The 17,443-nt window shown below is 39.0% G+C and overlaps 1 protein-coding gene across 1 annotated transcript in view; it reads left to right on the forward strand.

The window, feature by feature from the left end:
- cabp4 (calcium binding protein 4) overlaps nt 1-17,443 on the forward strand; it is a 20,354-nt gene continuing 2,911 nt past the window's right edge. The window contains exons 1-8 of the mRNA XM_079678875.1: nt 1-51; nt 1,139-1,195; nt 1,830-1,931; nt 2,307-2,445; nt 7,123-7,153; nt 7,516-7,659; nt 15,376-15,485; nt 16,860-17,007. Coding sequence (XP_079535001.1) covers nt 32-51; nt 1,139-1,195; nt 1,830-1,931; nt 2,307-2,445; nt 7,123-7,153; nt 7,516-7,659; nt 15,376-15,485; nt 16,860-17,007 — 751 coding nt within the window. The 5' untranslated portion in view covers nt 1-31. The remainder of the gene's footprint in view (nt 52-1,138; nt 1,196-1,829; nt 1,932-2,306; nt 2,446-7,122; nt 7,154-7,515; nt 7,660-15,375; nt 15,486-16,859; nt 17,008-17,443) is intronic.

A 17,443-nucleotide genomic window follows, 5' to 3' on the forward strand; every position in this document is an offset into this window, starting at 1 on the left:
TTGGTATCTGTCTTGTCTCCGTCTTCACGGCATGCGAGATGGAGGGGTGAGGTGATATGTTTATTGCGCATCAGTGCTGAGTACGGCCGTTTATCATCATGGAGTTGATAGCCATAGCCGCAGCGGTCCATGACAGAACATTAATCTGCCTATCAAACAGACAGCCATACGTCTTTCCTCCTCTTCCTCTGCACATGGGATAGTCATTTATTCTTATTCTCCCTGCTACATCTTCCTCCAACTCACAATCCCACCTTTCCAAACACACCATTCCTCCTCTCCGTACCTTTGATCCATCATTTTAAGATGCCTACGCTCCTTTTACCCTTTGTGTATTTTATTTTATTGCTTGGCACAGTGTGTCCTCATATAATCAATAATCTTTCTCTTGATTGGATTAAAGCCGTTCCTCCTCCCTCTCCCTCAGGACATAGTAGTCATAGTTAACAGAACCCAAGACCCCGGATTTTGTGTAATTCCAACAAATAATGAGAAATATACATTGGTCCAAGATTCAGTAAGCAACGAATTATGCAACCATTGAAATTCCATGGTCATACAAATGTGATAATTTGATATTCCATAAGAAACGTTAAACAATAACTCCCAAGTACTTCAACAGTGCAGTTTTCGTGACCCTCTAAAAGGAAAAGCTGAGATTAGGGGTATTCAATTTGTTTGTTGTCAGATGTCACTCAATCCTAAACACTGGCACTTTAAGTTAATTATTTTACAGCCCAAAAAAACAACAACTATTATGGCTCAATCCCATCAACCTCGTTTTCTACCCCCGCAGGTATTGCTGTTCTTAGCAAAAAGCTCTGATAAAGTCCCTGTAAACAATCCACTCCGCCTCGAATGGCAGATACACAGAAAGCTGGTGAGCTTTGTTGAGGATTTTGTGAATGAAAAAAGCAGGAGCCAGGACCTGGTGGAAACAAAATGTGACTTAAACCCACTTAAATTAATCGGTTTGCGATTACAACAACTGCATGTAAGTGCTAATTAATGTGTCTGATAGGTGATTAAATAGCACAATGTTTGCTGACGCTACCGTATAACAACTGAAGATATTAATGAGGTTTTAATCATGTATAAACTGACATTGCTTTCTAAATGTATCTTTTCTAACATCTAGGATGTCTGGGAAAAGTGCTAATGCAGGACCAGACAGTATACCATCCCCTGCTGCCAGGTCAGTAATATAAATGTGTGGGAGGAATGAATAGGAAATGTATACAAATTAAATTAAATTAGCATTCTAATTACAAATCTAATGAAAAGCCAAGTAAGGAAGTGAGGTTGTGAGATTTAATCCTGTACTTGGTAATATTCATCAATTTATCCATCATTCCAAATCCCAAAGTATGTGTCTCCAACACAAACAAGAGACCTACCCCCTTCATTATTATTATTATTATTATTATTATTATTATTATTATTATTATTATTATTATTATTATTATTATTATTATTATTATTATTATCTCAAATAGTAATTAGTGAGGATTATATAGGAGCAAGCACGACTATGTGAGATGGTCTAACCTTCTTCGAAAGTTGTTTTTAATTTTTCCAGTTTCCCCTGTAAAACAGAATGTGAAACTTCCAAAAATTCAAACAATTGTCTCCCATTGGTGCTGCTGTCCATCAGCCGTCTGAATCCATCTCCACTTCCTCAGCAGGAGGGCCCATGCTTAAAATAAGCCATAAAGTTTAATATTGATCTGTATGGCTGGTTATGTGAATTATTATAATAAGTATTTATATGAATTCTGAGACATTTATTGCGCTTTGAATTGATTATGGCTTCCTTCTCTTTCACCTAGCACCTCCTCTCGAGGGGGGAGGGGGGCAGCCACTGGCAGACCGCCCACGTCTGAGAGATTCAAACGCAAGGCTCTTCAGCTCAGCCTCTCCAAGAAATTCTGGTTATTATCATTGTCTGTTTGTAATCAACATTGATTAGCACAAGGGGAGTGGGCTGTGTAGTTGTGTGCACCCAATTAGGGTCATCGATTGGTACGTCTGCTGCATGACAAGCTTCCGAATTTCAAACTTGACTACCTATGAAACATTTCCTTTCCATTTGAGTGACTGATGTAACTAATGTCAGGGGGTTGGGCTGCAGACGTTTTTCAATTGTTACGGGGATAGACAGTTCTTATGAGGGAAATAGGAATTAATTACTCAAAAAGCACTTAGTGTGTTTATTAAAGTAAGTTAGGAGAAGAATGTATAGACCTGGCTCGGATGATGACATCTTTTACAATTTGGCAGGCATATAAACCTTTCTCATTTCACAGCACAAAGTCAAAGTCCCCCTTTGCCCAAGGGAACAGCTCAGTGGAAGAGGAGGGACGTCGGAACAGTAAAAGAAACCTCAGCAAGAGCTCAGCGGTGGCTGCTGCCTACGTTGCCTTCCTCAATAAACTCTTCGGAGAGGTCAGTTCAGCAGCCCGTTGCCCGATATACTCCAATGCCTTGACTTACTTCTTTGTTTCTGGTCAGGCTACTCCAACAAAAAAGGTCATGGTTGCAGTTTCAAGCTTATGATTTTCTAAAAATCCCAGGAGCTTGTGATGTGTCAAGAAACAGCTTCTGGTAAATAGCAGGGTTAAACTACTCGTAGGACAATTCACGACAACATAATTCCCTGGCCTATCTACCTCTTCCTGAAAGACTCCTAAACCACACACACACAATATGGAATCTAGCCATAAAATATAAAACATGTTTTTGAGATAGTTGAAAGTAACTGGAAAAAAACGTTGATAAAGAATTATAAATTGACCTCTTTTTCTTAAAAGTTACAGCACAATGGAGATACGGTAATTTTCTGACATAGAATAGGTCAGATTTATGGGCAGAGTCTAACCCTTTCCAACCTGTACTAAATCAAATGCGAAACCATCTGATCAGGACTGACGGCTGTTACCTGAAAAAAAACAACAACAACAATCCTTTCCAAGAAGTCACTCCAGTAATTCCACTTCACAGATGATTTACTACCGGCCCTGGGCTGGTTTCCATTAAAGCCTGGCTGGTTCAACTGAGGCTCTGTTCACGTCTGATTCCCTGATCACAGATTGCTGCAGGGCACCACTGATCACTGGAAAACGAGCCAATGCAACGATCCAGTCCAATGTCACCGTACCCAATTCTGTTAAAGGATGGGTTAACTGATTTCAAGAGCACCATTTATATGTGTTTTAAGTGTAATATAAAAGATTTGTGCGGCTTTAATATTTTAATTGTATTTTATTGCTGAATGTTTTCTATTACAAAGAAAAGTAAGAGCATATCTCTGGTAAAGATTTACCAGAGATATGATTTAAAGTGTTGCTTTAGCATTATTCTTTAAGGAAAGTAGATCTGTCAGCAAATCAATTAGTTGACAAATGTCAGACGACACTTATACAAATAAGAATTTCTTTAGTCGAGGACAACCCTTTAGAAAATGGTTTTGAGATACTGTATGTTTAGCCCTGGAGTACAGAATATCATGTCTGCAGGTTTCAGTGTAGTGGAGACAGGGGGCAATTGTAACATATTACATTTCAAAAATAAGATTTAATATAATAATAAACAGATTTTTTGCTAATCATAACAACAACCAAATAAAAAGGTATTTCAAGTTTTGATAAACCTTAAGAACTGGATATGAATAGGAAAAGACAGGGGATAGTTGGCTGCATGGTATGGAGAGAATGGACGTGGATCAGATCCAGGATCTTAATGAAATTGACAAAAAAACGTTTTCCTTTGTCAAGGACAGAAATCAGCATGGCAAATACTAATTGAATAATTGTGGCAATGGACAGCAATCACAAGGGCTTATTCTACAGTAGGTAAAGCTGAAAAGCAAAGACTTCACATGCAGAAGGTCACAATCATTTTTTATAACAGATGATTATTGAGCACATTCGAGATGCATGAAAAAAAGACTTTAAAGCTTTGCCATTAACCCTGTCCAACCTAGAAAATATGTTTTCATAGAATTAAAAATGTATTTCTGAATAACATTGTGGAGACAAAATATAATAGCCAGCATTAATCCAACCAGCAATTTATTTGTATTTATATTAGTTACCATGAAAGCTTTTTTATCAAGAATATTTTGCTCAGTCAGTTTGTTTTTAGTTGTGTGGTTTATATTATATGAATTCACATTATAATGTTATGTTATTTGATTTACAATTATTACTATTATTCTTACATACATTTAAATTAATAAAAGATCCTTTTAATTGTGGCACAATATGGGACCCTGGTTAGACCTCTTTAAAGCAGAGTAAGGCATTTCCATAAATGCTTTCATTATAGAAGAGGGATTTACTGTAAAGATAACATAACAACTTAATTTAAATCTACGCCAAGGGAACTAGAGTGCCGATACTCGTTTTAATTATGTTGCATATCTCAATTTCGTAATAACTAATGGGAGCGTTTTCATTGTTTTAAAGCAATTTGTGGGAAGTGAAAAGCCATTTCCCAGTGACCTTGGGCTACTGAGGAGAGCAAACTGAATCCTCCTCTGAGTTACAGCCTCACCTCACTGATCTGCATTGTTTTCCTGCAGCGGTCCCCGGTTAGAATTTACTAGTAGCCAGGTGGAGAGGTTGGTAGTATTCACAGGAAAGAGGACATACATGTCCTTGACAATGAGGCAGGGAGCCCATCCATCCCTCAGCAGTCCTAATCCCTGCCTCAACACAAGTATTAATAACTCCCTTAGCAAGGTTCACTGTCAGTCCTCATTAGATCTAAGTGAAGAGAGGGCCTTGAGAGAAAATAACTAAAAGAAAAACACTTAATGCATTAACATGACTAAGTGAAGCACAGATGTATGTGAATTAAAATCCAGTGTACCCATCAATGAGCAGTGCGCGCTGTACTGTGCGTTCCACCTGAGGAGGACATGATGTGTTTGTCATGTATACCTCCGATATGTCTTATAACGCAGTAGACTGCTCAGTCGACCATGGACCAAGGCAGATACAATAAAATTAACTGTTAATGGGTTCGTTCTGACGGATGAATCCAGAGTCTGCATGGCATGGTGTCTAATCCTGGATGGAAAAAAAATCCAATTAATGTATTGGCCTTGCTTTCTTAAAATGCCCTTGTAGGCTGGAGGATCCTGGGTAAACAGCGCTGTTGGACTCCGGGAAATGCTGCAGCCTCAAAAATCATATTAAGAGGTTTATATGATGTTTTAGTATTTATGGCAGAGTACAACTTTAGTGAGGTAGCTCTTGGCATGGCATTTGTTTTTCAACTCAGTGGCAATATTTTACAGTGGATAATTATTTGAACGGCTGCCATGCGATGCCCCTTCCAAAAAAACTATGGGGGCTTCTCCTTTTCCTGAAGCTATTGTGCACTTAAGCAGGATGACCTTGTATGATTTATGTATAAGATACACTGAGTGCCAACATGAATTAGGAGAAAATATTGCACTTCTCTTTGCATTTACGTTCCACTTCTGCTCCGCCTTTTTATCTTTCAGTTGCAGTTAAGTAATATAAATGGACACTTGATTAAAGCAGAGGTCCTACATAGAAATATAAATGCACAGAAGTAAGGTGAGCATTAGCATTACATTTAAAACAATGTTTAACATTCAGTTGCCAATCTCCTACAAACTAACAATAACACGTATTTTTCACAGTTTTAATGTAAAACATTTCATGTAATTGCTATAAAGATCAGATGAATGCATTGAGGTAAAGAGTTCAAAACTATACCCTCTGGAATAAATGTGAGTACAGAAACATAACTACTAAATGCTAGTACAGTGCATGGATGCAAATAACGTGGAACTTCCACCTCTGCTAGAGTGTCTTTATCTTATTCAGCTTCAATTATTTCCCTTACTGAATTAAAGTGAGGAAAAAGAAAGCCCAGAGCAAATTTGTGCTGGCAATAATCAGAGCTTTCATAAGCTTGTGTGTGTCGGTCTTGTTTCTTTGAACTTATAGATATCTTCAGGCTGGTGCAGTATTGTGCTTAGCTATATCTCCATATGTCAGGCTCAGCTGCTCTATAAGAGATGAGGGAGTTTACATGTGTCTTGCTTCCCTTGTGGACATGATGATAATGCTTCAGTAGCACATTGTTAGATAGCCCTGGATTCAAGATGTTGTTGGAGCAAGCAAGATTTTTGAAAAGCCATAATTGATTGGAGGATTAATTCCATTTCATAATCTTTTATATTGAAGCTTTACATATTCATACAATTCAAATTAGTACATGTTTACACAAATGCTAATTAGAACATTGGATTGATGCATGTGATGTGTTTTTGACAAAACAAGAGCCCTATGGTCAACTTATTAAAATGTCAAGAGTATTTCTTGCCTGAGGATATTTGTACAGTATTGCGACTTCAAAATGTGTATTTATCAAAACTGTCTGTCAGCCACTGGAATATATTAACATATAGCTATTTAAAGCTTTAATAAATTCCACTGCAATCCATTATTCCTAATGTGGATATTTTGCTCCTAGCTTTGCTTCAACTTCCCTGAACACATGCAAAAAGGGAAAAACACGGAGAGAGAGAGAGAGGGAGAGAGAGAGGGAGAGAACACCCTGAGCAAATGTCAAAACAAGGCAGAGAATACTGAATGTTTCAAACACAAGGATTTATGCAAATGATATGTCTTGTGCTTCTTGTGTGGAGAGTGTGTATGTGTGTATCCATGTCTTGGTTTACATGTATCCTTTTCTTTGCAAGGTTTGTATTACTCACTGTCACATTGTTGTGCGTGGGTGTGTATTTGTGTATGCACAGACTTGAGCATGTGCTGCATGTCCCTCAGGATACTGAAGATGTTGTGCCTGTCTGTGTGTGTGTACACAGGAGTGTGTGGTGTGTCATTTTGCAAATTAGAAAGACATGCGCAGGGTGAAATCCCATTAGAGAATACTGTCAGCATGCGGCAGTGTTGACATGATATGCATGTTATTCTAATTTGGTAGTCAAAAACAGATTATTGCCTGGATATGTCTCAGGAGAATTTGCTGTTTTAAAGCCACCCTGATTGTAAATCCTGTCCTCAGATGTGGCGTTGTAATTATCTCTATGCTTTTTCTCTTTTCTTCCCTGCTCCACAGGATAGAGTGCTGATGCCGGAGGAGTTAGATGGTAAGATGTGGTAAGCTTAATTACGAAGCAAATACATGATAAATTGCAAGTCAATACAAAGCTTTATCAATCGAATTGATTTTTTGCTTCTCTTCGTGATCCACGAAAGAGATTGAATGTTTTTCAGACTGACTTGAAATGTTTGGTACTGACTCAGAGCAGCAAAATCAATTCAAACAACATAACTTGCTGTTCTTGAGAGCTGGCTGGGGTTCTGTCTGCTGGAGTCAACAACTTACAGATAATTGAATACTTTGTTCAAAGTTGAACTATCTGCCCACACACAGTTTGTATGCTCTTGGGGAAAATACTTTACAGTTGTTGCAATTGCTATAATTAGTTTTTTTTTTTTTGTCTGTCAGAGCTACATGTGGCCTTCAAGGAATTTGACTATGATGCGGATGGCTTCATTCATTACAAAGACATTGCAGACTGCATGAGGACCATGGGCTACATGCCGACAGAGATGGAGCTCATCGAGATCATCCAGCAAATTAAGATGAAATGTGCGTATTGATCCATCCGTTTATTTGACTGTGTGTTGTTTTTTATTTTCTTCCTGAGTGGTTAAAGCATTTGTGCATGATTGATGGGTGTTTCTGAAGTGAGTATGTGTGGATGCCTGATTTATGTGTCAGTTGCACAAACATGTGTGCTTGTATACGTGCAGTCTTTCTTATTAGTTGGAGAGGCATTGATGTTTGTCTTGGAAGTAGGGGACATTTTAGCCGACTGATTAATGGCCCTCACACAGCAGTTGCAGGGTGTAGGAGTGCAAGTCTGCATGGTGAAGAGTGTGTTTAGTTTGGATCAAACTTTTCTCTCTCGCTCTTAATGAGGGTGTGTTTGTCTCTACCATCTATACTGAATGATCCAGTATAGATTTGTGTGTGGTGAGTGTTTAAAGTTTAAGGTGAATCATCACTGCATTGATTTCTGCCATGAGCCTGGAGAACAGCTCCTATAACACCTACCAAGTGTCGATCTGATCTGTGAGCATCTGTCAAGGCCTTACATAAACCTCTAGAGGACACAGTTCTTAGACATGTTGAGCAAACCCGTGACGTTTTATAATAATGAAGACTTAGTGTTTTCAGCAGTCCACCTGCATTTATACACAATACAAATTAGGCAGTGATGCAAACACAGGTATGGTGAAAAAAGAGAGAACTATTCGAAGCAGGAAAAAAACAGCGTAATATACCATCTGACAAAGGCCTGTGCTATAATGCTACAATTAACTGGCTATTCTTTATAATATACTCAGATCAATAGGAGACAGAGATGTTAAGTTATAAATCAAGGGTTTTTATTATTATTTACAGCAGGGGTGGGGAACCTTTTTCCTTTCAATTTTTACAACATCCTCCAAGGGCCGTACAAATTATTGAACTCAACCTCTGCTTAAAAAAACTAAAATCACAGCCAATTCATTTGGCCTTTCTTTCATGCTGTGCAAAGAAAAAGCAACCTCTTAATCCAGATATCTTACCATGACTCGCGCATGCATGTGCACGGTGTGGCATGAGCATCAAAAAAAGAAAGATATGGACACAAGATGTGTGCAAATGTATTTAGTATCCATGTGAACATGATTTAAGTGGGGGGGACCTAACCTCCTCTTGGGGGGTTCGGGGGCATGCTCCCCCGGGAAGATTTATTTTTAAATATTGAAGTTAAAAGCATCAATCTGGTGCACTTTGAGAGCAAAATGAGGAGATCTATGAGTACATCTTTCAACACCCATTTGAAACAGAACTGTAAGCAGATTTTTCTTTTTGGATATTTTACAAATCACTCCCCTTTTAAACTCTATTCTTGTTATTTTTAACAACTTTTTTGTTACTGTCATATAGTATTTTATACCTGTTTTTAATTTAGTCTCTAATGTCTCATTAATAATTGGAATGATCATATCAAGGTGTGCCTTAACCTCACTGAGCTGAGGTTATTTGAGCCTCTCAGGAGAGAGCTCTCTTCCGCCTGGTTGTAGAAAAGCTCTTTAAATTCGTTAGCATAGCTAACTAACCAGATGCTAATAACAGATCGCCACTGTGCTCACAACTAAAGACACAGCCACGCAAACACTGCGGCATTTGTACGGCTCCTTATGGGTACTGCAATATTTGAAGAGCTGGAGCGGCGTTCCGGTGCTCTCCGTAAGCACTCTAGTCTAGTCTACACTCCTTTCAGACGAGACATAACCACGTGAAGACACGTTACGCTCGTGTTGTGTTCAAGGAACCTGTCCTTGACCAGGAAAAACAGGCACTCGCTTGTTTAATTATTTTGCGATCTAGATTTCTTCTTCTTTTTTGAAGTGAGAAGTTGTCCGTCAGTCGGACGGACTAACGGACGGACTAACGGACGGATCCCCCCCCCCAAAACGAAAACTCTTCGGTTCTCCACGAATTACACAAGTCACCCAAAGCAGCCTTAAAAAAGCGGGAGGCGCCGAAAAGCGACTAATTTGCATCACTGAGTTGTACACCTACACTGCATCAGAACTACCAATCAGACGGTAAAGATGACTTTAGTCCCAGGCCTTGGGTGGGTCTATGGTGATAAAACTGCATCTTCTCTTTTCTGAGATTGATGTATTTGTATACATGGTCCTTGTTTAAATAAATGCATAATCCATTGTCAACAACAGATGTGTGTTGAGATCAGCAGGAGGGAAGCCAGTTTATGTTATATAAAACGGAGCTACTAAGCGAGTTATCTTTTTAATCAAAAGCAAATACTTCAATAAAAATACAATCATTTATTAAATACAACTTGTTTTATGCAAATAACCACTATGGATGATAATTACAACGTAAAAGGGAATTTCTGAGAGTTATATACTGACTGTGTGACGGTTAAAAGTATTTGTTGTTGAAAAAAGCTTAGAACCGTGGATTAGTGGACGAAGGTACATTTAATCCTTGCCCATTTCAATTCCAACAGCCTCACTTGGCCCGCCGCCATCAACCTAGGTGACTGAATGGTAACAAACTTGACATACTGGTTTTTACTGTTTTGTGAAAGACATTGACTCACTTCACTGACTACTGTTCTTTTTTTTCTGTTTTCACCATATTTTCCATTATCCTGTAACTGTCAATTACATCACTGTTGGGTGGTTACAGGTGAAATAGGAAAAATGACTTTTTACTACAAACAAACACTGCTTTCTGCCTGCACTAAAACGTCATCACTACACTTCACGGATAGGCCTACTTATTGCTCTAAACCAAAATACATCATGTTTATTGTTGTGCTTTGGGAAAACAAAATAACAGCCAGACAGCAACCTGCTACATGTCACTAGACCCAATACTTTAACAACGTTGGCGTTTCTGCTAATTAAAATCCCCTTCAAACTTAACAATATGACGTCTTGTTGTGCACCTTAGCTTAGCTTCGGAGTGACCAAACATATTGCACTGTCAGCCTCAGTTTGCAGGCCAGGTTTCTAATAAGCTGCCCAGCTGCAGCACATTACCTACACACGAAATGTCATTTCGGCCCTTGTGGATGCTGGCGCGGTGGTTACCCCTCAAAACCAAAGCCTAAAAAACACTATCTGTCCATCACTTGCAACCAAAGCGAAACTTGTTTAGTTTAGTCTCTTGTTCCCCTGCTGGGGGAGAGCGTCCTGCCAGCTGTTGTCAATCAAACACAGACGGTACCCGCCCCTCCAGCGGCTCAGATGTAAAGGAGCATTTCAGTTGTTTAAACAACGTTATTTTTGATTATAACAAATAATGACTACATGTCTCTTCAGTTGCACTCAATTTCTAAAGGAATATTTGAATAACATCACCTTATTTTACCTACATTTTATACTAACGAAATAGTAGGCCTATTGACATGTGGGTAATCCAGAGAAATTTGAGATTGTTTTTGAAAGATGTTGCAGTTGAATGATTTGTTTTTATTGAAATGCTGTCAACACCAACATTGTTTAACATAGCAAGATACATTCTCAGAAATTGATAGCTTAAAAAATAAAAGGCAAATAAAAATCAAATGACACCATTAGAGTTCCCCTGTGGGATTGATAACACACATGTTGGTATGTTATAAAAGTTGAAGAATGTCAAAGGCCTGCTTAGAAGTATAGGCTAAACATAAGATCCTTTTACATAAATGTAGCATAGAGCGATGAGTAACACTGATTATGAAACTTTAGACTGGGTCCACAAAGTAATTATTTTACCACATAACATTTACTCCTTGTTAACTGGCTTCTGTCCAGTTTATCAGCTTCATCTGTCCCGGGGGTAAGTCGTTCCTGATCAGATGGCCAGAATGACCACAGCAAGTCATTAAAAACAGAGGAAACCACAGTTAATTTTATATTAAAGTCTGAGGTGCAGTTTTGTTAATAGTAGGCTTGAATAGCCTTGTTTCTAATTATTTTCATGATTCATTTGGAAAAATTGTCTTTTCACACCACTAACACATAAAATTGTCATCTCTCTGGCGTTACACACTTTGCCTTTAATGTATACTGTAAGTGGAAAGAGCATAGAGCACATTATGTGATGCTTCAAACTGTGTAGGAAGTACTTTAAAGCTTTACTTTAAGGGGAAACAAAAAAGAGATTTATTCATAACTTCAGGGCTTTGGTTGTGGTGATTACATTTTGTATTTCCTGCTATGTTGTATACTATGTAATATGAAATATTCATCTATTCATTGATACTTTTATTTGACCCTTACAGTAGAATGAGCTTCAGATATCCCTAGCTTAATCTCTGGAGCGTAATCCCTACAGATCCATTAATGCCATGAAAATCAGTCTTTTTTATGTAACTCTCGATTAAAAAAAATAATAATCTCCACTTCATGATTATAAACGGACCCACTTGAGGCACAACTTTTTTAATTTTTTTAACCTTTATTCAACCAGATAAAAGCATTGAGATAAAATCTCATTTTCAATGCTGACCTGGCCAAGAAGGCAGCAACGTTACACATAACACATATCACAAACATATAAAAGAGAACATAACTAAGAAAACAAAAGACAAAAAAACAGTCACTACATTGTGCACATTTAGGACAGTAAGAAAGGTACACTACTTATTACTGCAAGAGCAGCTGGTTGTAAGGACTTCAGACAAACTTCAATTAAAAACATGCTATTGAGACAAGTGCCGTCAGTTTGAGGCATGATTGAAAGTCATTCCAAGACCAAGGACCATAATAAAAAAGACTCCTTTTTCCAGCCTCAGTCCGCACAGCAGGTACCTGGAACCGCAGGCACTGGCTCTGAGGTTGTAAGAGTCACAAACTGGGGCAAATCTGGCACATATGTACAGTGGAAGCTTACCTAAAATGGCTTTATACATTAATAAAAACCAATGCTGCATCCTACACATAGTATAGTGAGGACCTTCCAGTTAGGCTATACAGTTTGCAATGATGAGTCCTATAGGGCGCATTTGATATATAACGCAGTGCAGCATGGTAGAGTGGGTCAAGTTTGGCCAAAACAGTGGGACAGGCAAATCTATAAATTGTATCACTGTAGTCAAGCTGGGACAGGAATAAGCCAGAGACCAACCTTTTACGGGATGAAATTGAAAAACAACATTTAAGTCTGTAAAGGAAGCCAAGAGTGAATTTCAATTTCTTTGTTAGAAATTCAATGTGATGTTTAAAGTTCAGATTACTGTCCAACCAAAAACCCAGATATTTGTAGGTATCGACAAACTCAACAGAGAAGCCATCAAGGGTGTCAATGGCGAGGCAAGAGGACACTGACTTGGGAGCAAAAAGCATTATATTTAATAGCATACAATATTTTAAGGAGGTGTCAGTAATCCCCCACAGACTGCTCTTCCACAAGGGTAAAGCCAGTCTGCCCACCTCCATGCACGTATTACAATTTCTAACAAAAAAATCATAGAAGAAATTATATTTTAGCAACCTTCAGTTGTTGTTGCAACTATATGGCAATTAAAACCTTTACTTTCATATTCGCCAGCATTAAAAGTATTTTTCCATCCAGACAGTTTGATTTTCATCAGCAACAATCCTGACTCTCTCTGAGCACTGATTAAAATGACAGCATGGCTCTATAGATGAAGTCTTTCACATTAACCCAAGGCCCAGATAATGAAAACCCACCGGCTATATTGGTGTACACACTATCAAATAAGCCTGCCTTTTGTCAAACTAATAACATGAGCCTTCCATTGTGTCCGCCTGTTTTGATAATTACCATGGGGATCAAACAAACAGAACTGGGTGGAAGGAAACATAATGAGCAGGAAGCTGAATGCATTGTTATCGCCTTTATGCACTACGGAAATTCATAAACTTTTCACATAGAAGTATGGTGAGAAGTCAAGGAAAGCTGGAGGCATTGGTAAAAGCTTTTCTTTTGCATTTAAGAAAATATTGACAAACTATTTGTATTTATGCTTTTGTATTACAACACTTTATTTGAGGGAGATGCACTACATGTTACAGCCATGACTATAAGACTTTTTCAATAAACCCAGTGCTTACTTTATGCAGTTTTACCAAAACATATTAGTTTGTACAATATGTTGTCCGACAGAGAAGTCAAAATAATGTATAACCTGGTGCCACAGTGCTCACCTGAAAAGGTTGGCCCTAAAGGCTTTGTCCCTGCTGCTGCAGCCCAGATTTGAATCTGACCTGCGGACCTTTGCTACATGTCATCCTCTCACTCTCCCCCTTTCCTGTCCATTTTCAGTATTTTCAGTGTCTGCTATTTATTAAAGTGTTAAAACCCAAAGAAATATATATTTTTAAAAAAAATCGTGTTTACAGGTTTTCAAAAGGCCACAGTCGCTGTGAGACTGACCGTTGAGCGGCCCGACCAAACAAGGAGGCAGAGGCAGAACGTCCAAAATACAACCCGGTGTGGGCATTTATTACACCATACACATGATATAACACAAACAGCCTCAATCCTGCTGTGGTTTCATTGAGCACAGCCTGCAGGCACCAGGATCTCACACACACACCTCTCCACTGACAGGGAAAACAGAGCCTAAATACACACACTAATCAATCAACAAGACACAGGTGAGGGGGGAAGGGACAACACAGGGCACCAGGTGAACACAATCAACCACAATTAAGCTATACAACCCGTAACGGAGGCCGAGATCTATGGGCCCAGAGATCACCTCCGTGACAGTCGCGCTGAGAAGCCGTACGTCAGGAAGAAGGACATTATATTATTGTTGTGTAAATATGGGGGTAAGGGTCAAACTTTCACAGACTGTTTCCTAAAAAGCCTTTGGACATCAAAAAAGAGAAGTCGTTTTATAAATAATAAAAAAAGAGCTTTAAAAGAGAACCTCAATCCCTGTTTTCCTTTTGGATTGGATTTCATTTCTACATGTGGCCTAATTTGAGAGGGGTAGCTCAGTTTGAACCAAACAAGAGTTATCATCAACACTGCAGTCCCCCTCAGCTCCACTGAGGGTTTAAGCCTCTTTCATCTCATTGTTTTGGTTTTGGTCCATGGTCGCACTTTACAGCTTCCCTAAACATTGTTTGAAGATGCTGCAGGCAACTTTTTAGTGTAGAATCTCATAAAACACTTGTTTGTCCAGCACCAGGCTGAAAAGTGAACAACTACCTGGTGAAAACAGTACAGCATTCAGAAGCCGTAGAACCATATATGTTTCTCCGGAGCTGGTGGAGACCGAAATCAAGCTAAATGGGGATTGAATTTTGGCCACAGGAAACACAACTCCAAATGATGCCTTGACTCTACTGTATGTGTACATAAGCTGTAACTATTGAATTTTTTAAATTGTGTAAATGTTATGTTTAGCTTGTACTTGCCGAATTGGAATAATAACAATTGCATAGGTTCCAGTATAGGATCTGAATTATTCTGTCATAAGCACTCCAGGGAGGCATAAACATGATTACTTGGTAGTCTACACAGTCAAATCTGGAGTGTTAATTTAACACTCATAGATAAGAACCATCTAGAAAATATTCTACGGATAGGCCTACTTATTGCTCTAAACCAAAATAGAGCAATAATTAACACTTAAAGGGAGGGATTAACACTCTTTAAGTGTTAAATTAACACTTAAAGAGTTAATTTGAACACTGAGCCAGTGAACATAATGGTCCTTATCTATGAGTGTTAAATTAACACTCCAGTTTTGACTGTGTACCTGTGCGTGTGTCTTCTGTGTACATTGCTGTGTGTGTCCTCGGCCTCTTGCAGGGGGCGGTCATGTAGACTTTGATGATTTCTGCGAGTTAATGGGGCCAAGGATGCTGGCTGAGACTGCTCATATGGTCGGGCTGAAGGAGCTCCGCTGCGCCTTCAAACAAGTAAGAGGTCCCCAGCCAGGGACTCAAAAGAAGTCTGATTTCAAGCAGGGTACTGTGACATACTTTGAAGTGTGCAACATGACCTTTCCTTAGAGAGTACCAAAACATACGGCTCTTACGGGTAAACAAGTGAGAGGGGGAGAGTGTTAGTGAGCCATTAATTAATGCAGAAGTTACACATTTTGAGGAAGGAAAATATTACAAAATGATGATGTTTTTATAAAGTCTGGATCCTGCCACATACATTGCCACCCTTTATATTCTACATTTGTTTGACTCACCTGTTAATTTGTGGATCAGTAACCTTGAGGAACTATTGAGTTCCTCTCTTTGACGTGAATGCAGTGGTATTACTTACATGTTGAATTGATGACGTAGCCGCCGACCAAGCTAAACAATTGAGATGATTGTGTTTTTTTATTAAAGCTTCACACACCTGGGTTTTTCATTTAGTGCATTATAGCATGATTGGTTTTTAATGGTAACTGCTAAACAGACAAAGGTTATAATGTGCTCCTAATGATTATAACTGAAAACATATTATAGAGTAATTATGGTACTGGGAGTAAATTATGTATATTATTAGTCCTGGGCTTTTTAGTATGACTAAATTCTGGCTCTTAACAAAAGAATGGGGTGAATTATCAGCTGCCATCAATATTATAATTAAAAAGTATATTTATGGAAATATCATAATTTGTGTCAATTATATAACACACCTGATGGCAAGACACCTTCAGCAACATTCATCTGCGTGCGTATGAGAAGAAGAAATGTGCCCTCTATTTTGAGAAGGCAACGCTACATATTCATCTGCTATTATATCTGGAGTTAATTCATCACAAGTGCGTCATCACCAAGGTCCTGAGTAGCGCTGTTTAAAGCTTACACAATCACATGTTCTGATGAGTCGTTCAATTTGTGGGATATGATACAGTAGCTCTCAACTGCCACATCAGAGTATAGTTTATTCCGTGACAAAAAGGAATACACTCTTACCAACTCAGCCCTCACTTTAAAAGTGTTTCTCACTCTAGCACTAACACCTCATGAGTCAGCGTTGTCCCATCTGCACACTCTAGCTGTTTTCAGACTTCCAGGGACCTCATGCTGCCTTCTTGTGACTACACTCTGCATAAAATCATCTTGAAATATGTGTATCTCTTTTGATAACTCTCCTCACTCTGTCTGTCTTCTCCTCCCCTATGCATTACATCATACTGTGATCAATCCCCACCCTCCTCATTAGCTCAGAAACAAGTAATGTTCCTATCTAATCCTTGTGCCATCCCTGATCCTCTTCATGTGAGTGTTTGTCTCTCCTCACGCACATGTCCCCACCTCCTTGCTCTCCACTCACCGAACATGTTGTAGTTTGATTGTGACGGGGATGGAAAGATCACACATGATGAGCTGAAGGAGGGCATGAAGAACCTCCTGGGGGAGAAGTTAAAGAAAGGCGAACTGGAGGAGATCCTCAGCGACATTGACCTCAACAAAGATGGCAGCATTGACTTTGATGGTGAGCGGTTGGGCACTCGGGGGGGGGGGGGGGGGGGGGGGGAGAGTTGGAGGGAAACAATTAGACCCTAGGCAAGGTGTGAGAGGACATTAAAACAATTATTAAACACGGTGATAAAACACTGTGACAAGGGGATGGTTGGTACACAATACAGTGATTATCAACCAAGGGTACTTGTGCCCCATTGGGTATTTGTGCAGTTGCCAGAGGATGCGATTTACTGCAACTACTGTTTAGTTTAATGAAACAAAACGACTTGGGTAGGTTGAGATGCAGAAGATTATAACATAATCGTAGTTTATTATCAATTCATCACACATTTGGAATGTGATGGACGTAGTGTTGATAAAGAAAATACTTGAGGTAATCTGACCTGACGGGAGCACGAGTAAATCAGACAAAAAAGGTCTGTAACTGCTGGTGTTCATGGGGCAAG

Source organism: Notothenia rossii, assembly GCF_949606895.1.
Source record: "Notothenia rossii genome assembly, chromosome: 1".
In the NCBI taxonomy this organism is placed as follows: Eukaryota; Metazoa; Chordata; class Actinopteri; order Perciformes; family Nototheniidae; genus Notothenia; species Notothenia rossii.